The sequence below is a fragment of the Siphateles boraxobius genome, unplaced genomic scaffold, assembly GCF_051911475.1.
Source record: "Siphateles boraxobius isolate OS27281-9 unplaced genomic scaffold, OSU_SipBor_1 3, whole genome shotgun sequence".
NCBI lineage: Eukaryota > Metazoa > Chordata > Actinopteri > Cypriniformes > Leuciscidae > Siphateles > Siphateles boraxobius.
The window spans coordinates 2315124-2317109 of record NW_027508919.1 but is presented as its reverse complement, the minus strand read 5'-3'; the positions used below and the strand labels follow the sequence as shown (position 1 = coordinate 2317109).

At 44.1% G+C, this 1986-nt stretch overlaps 1 protein-coding gene across 1 annotated transcript; it reads left to right on the top strand.

Annotated features, from left to right (window-relative positions):
- The first annotated feature begins 626 nt into the window (after window positions 1–626).
- LOC143756611 (uncharacterized) lies at window positions 627–1551 on the top strand. The gene is made up of 4 exons (XM_077247193.1): window positions 627–840; window positions 1111–1182; window positions 1252–1353; window positions 1433–1551. The coding sequence occupies exons 1-4, from the start codon at window positions 726–728 to the stop codon at window positions 1549–1551; spliced, it is 408 nt and encodes a 135-aa protein (XP_077103308.1). The 5' UTR covers window positions 627–725.
- Window positions 1552–1986: the final 435 nt, after the last annotated feature.

The following is a 1986-nucleotide window of genomic DNA, read 5'->3' as shown; positions in this document are numbered from 1 at the left end:
TATTAACGACAGACCTAGCGTTGATCAACGCACATCTGATCGGGGAAATCGAGTTGTCAGCCGCACTAGCTGATCGGCCCAGCGGCTGAAGGTTGCGGAGGTTTACTCCACCAGGACGCAGTAAGCAGGACGAAGGGCGGAGGACCACCTGATGCTCCTCATACGGGCCAACAACAGGTACTAGCCAGATGCCGACCGGAACGAGGACGCGACGAGAAACATAGCGGCGGAGATACTGGACATATTCCGGTGCGATATAAGGAGGAAACCGAGCCAGCTCAGGAGAGAAAGCTAGCCCAGCTTTGATCTTAACCAGCCAGCCGCTGCGGAACCCTCTGCGTTTACGTCTCCGCAACAGTAAAGCCTCAGTTCGGACCAGGTGAGCTGGGACACCGGCCAAGAGCGGAGGGGGAATGGTTCTTGATCCATTTTGGGTAAATTTTGCCACACAGACCCCAGTGTTTGCTATTTTTAGTAGCTCCTGACGATCATACACCAACAGAGAGTAAATGTTCTTTGTGAAAGACGCCAAACACAATGTAAACAACACAAAAGTAGCCAGTGTAAAGCGGCAAGCCAGACACACCGGCGCCATCTTTTTAGCATAGGTTATTGGCTCAGTGGAAGTGTCAATCCTCCGCTCCTCCAGTGGGGTGAAGTCAGTGTCCTGCTCTTCTGACGGGGATCAGCTCATCTACAGCTGGACTCTGAATGGAGATCCACTGATGGATGCAAACACCATCATTCAGCTGAATGAGACAACGGATGGAGACATCAGCTGTAGTGTGAAGAACCACGTCAGTCACCAACAGAAGAACATTAGTGTAGAACACTGTCCTGGTGAGTTTTTCAGATTCTCCATGTAATTTCTAAACAACAGCAACAAGAGTGATGCAGAGAAGTGAATCTCACAAAACCTGTCAAGAACATGTCAGTCACGTGTTAGTCAGACACAGCAACACCAAGTAAAAACAGTGAGTTCTCTTCAATGGACACAGTTTATTCTCAAAACGTTTCAGGCTGAAAATGAGTTTATTTCAGCCCGATCTCAGCAGTAATTTGTATTGGCGCTTTTTCAGTTTCGTAGATTACAGTAATGTTTTATTACAGGAACAACGACTGCAGCTGTGACCTCTCGCTTGACCTCTACACTGACCAGTAGCACACAGACATCAAGACATGGTACGAGTTTGAAAGAACACGCTACAGGAAACATGATGGATTGGTTTTCTTTCTAATTGTTGTTTTCAGTTTGTTCAGAGTCTGTGGCGTTTGTGCTGGTCTGGTGTTTTCAGCTGATGGTTCTGTTTGCTCTGTTAGGAGGTTTTCACATCTACATGAGACACACGTCAGGTGAGAGACATTTATGATCATCATTGTGGATTTAACATGCAAATATTAAGAGAAAGTGATGATAATGTGATGCTTTTAGAAAGAAAACAGGATGATCAAAAACTGAGAATGAGAAGATTTAGAGAATCTCCTCCTTTTGCTTTCCTGTTTTCTACAATGTTTTCAGGAGACGCCAACAATTGCGAAGATTTCAGATGATGGCAACTTTGGATCGACGTGCCAAACTTTCAGATATTATCCTATAATATTTTAATATGATCCTTATATTGTAAACGTTAAAAGCACAAGTTGTAATGGCTGGCTAACAAAAACGCTGTGTCAGCTTAACTGAAAACATGAAGTTATCTAACTAACATGTATATATTATAGCTGTATATTACTGCCATATTACTGTGACACACTCATCTCTGGCTTATAACAGAATATATCCAAAATTGTAACAATAAAACGTACTCGGTTACTAACGTAACCTCGGTTCTCTCTAGAGAGGGAACGAGTACTGCGTAATATCTTACGCTATGGGGAAACCTCTTTTCCACGAGATATTGAAGCCAAAAATTATCCTTTAATTTTGATTAATGTAAAACGCTGTGCGGCAGCGTGCAGACATAGGCAAGACGGCTCGCGCGCCTA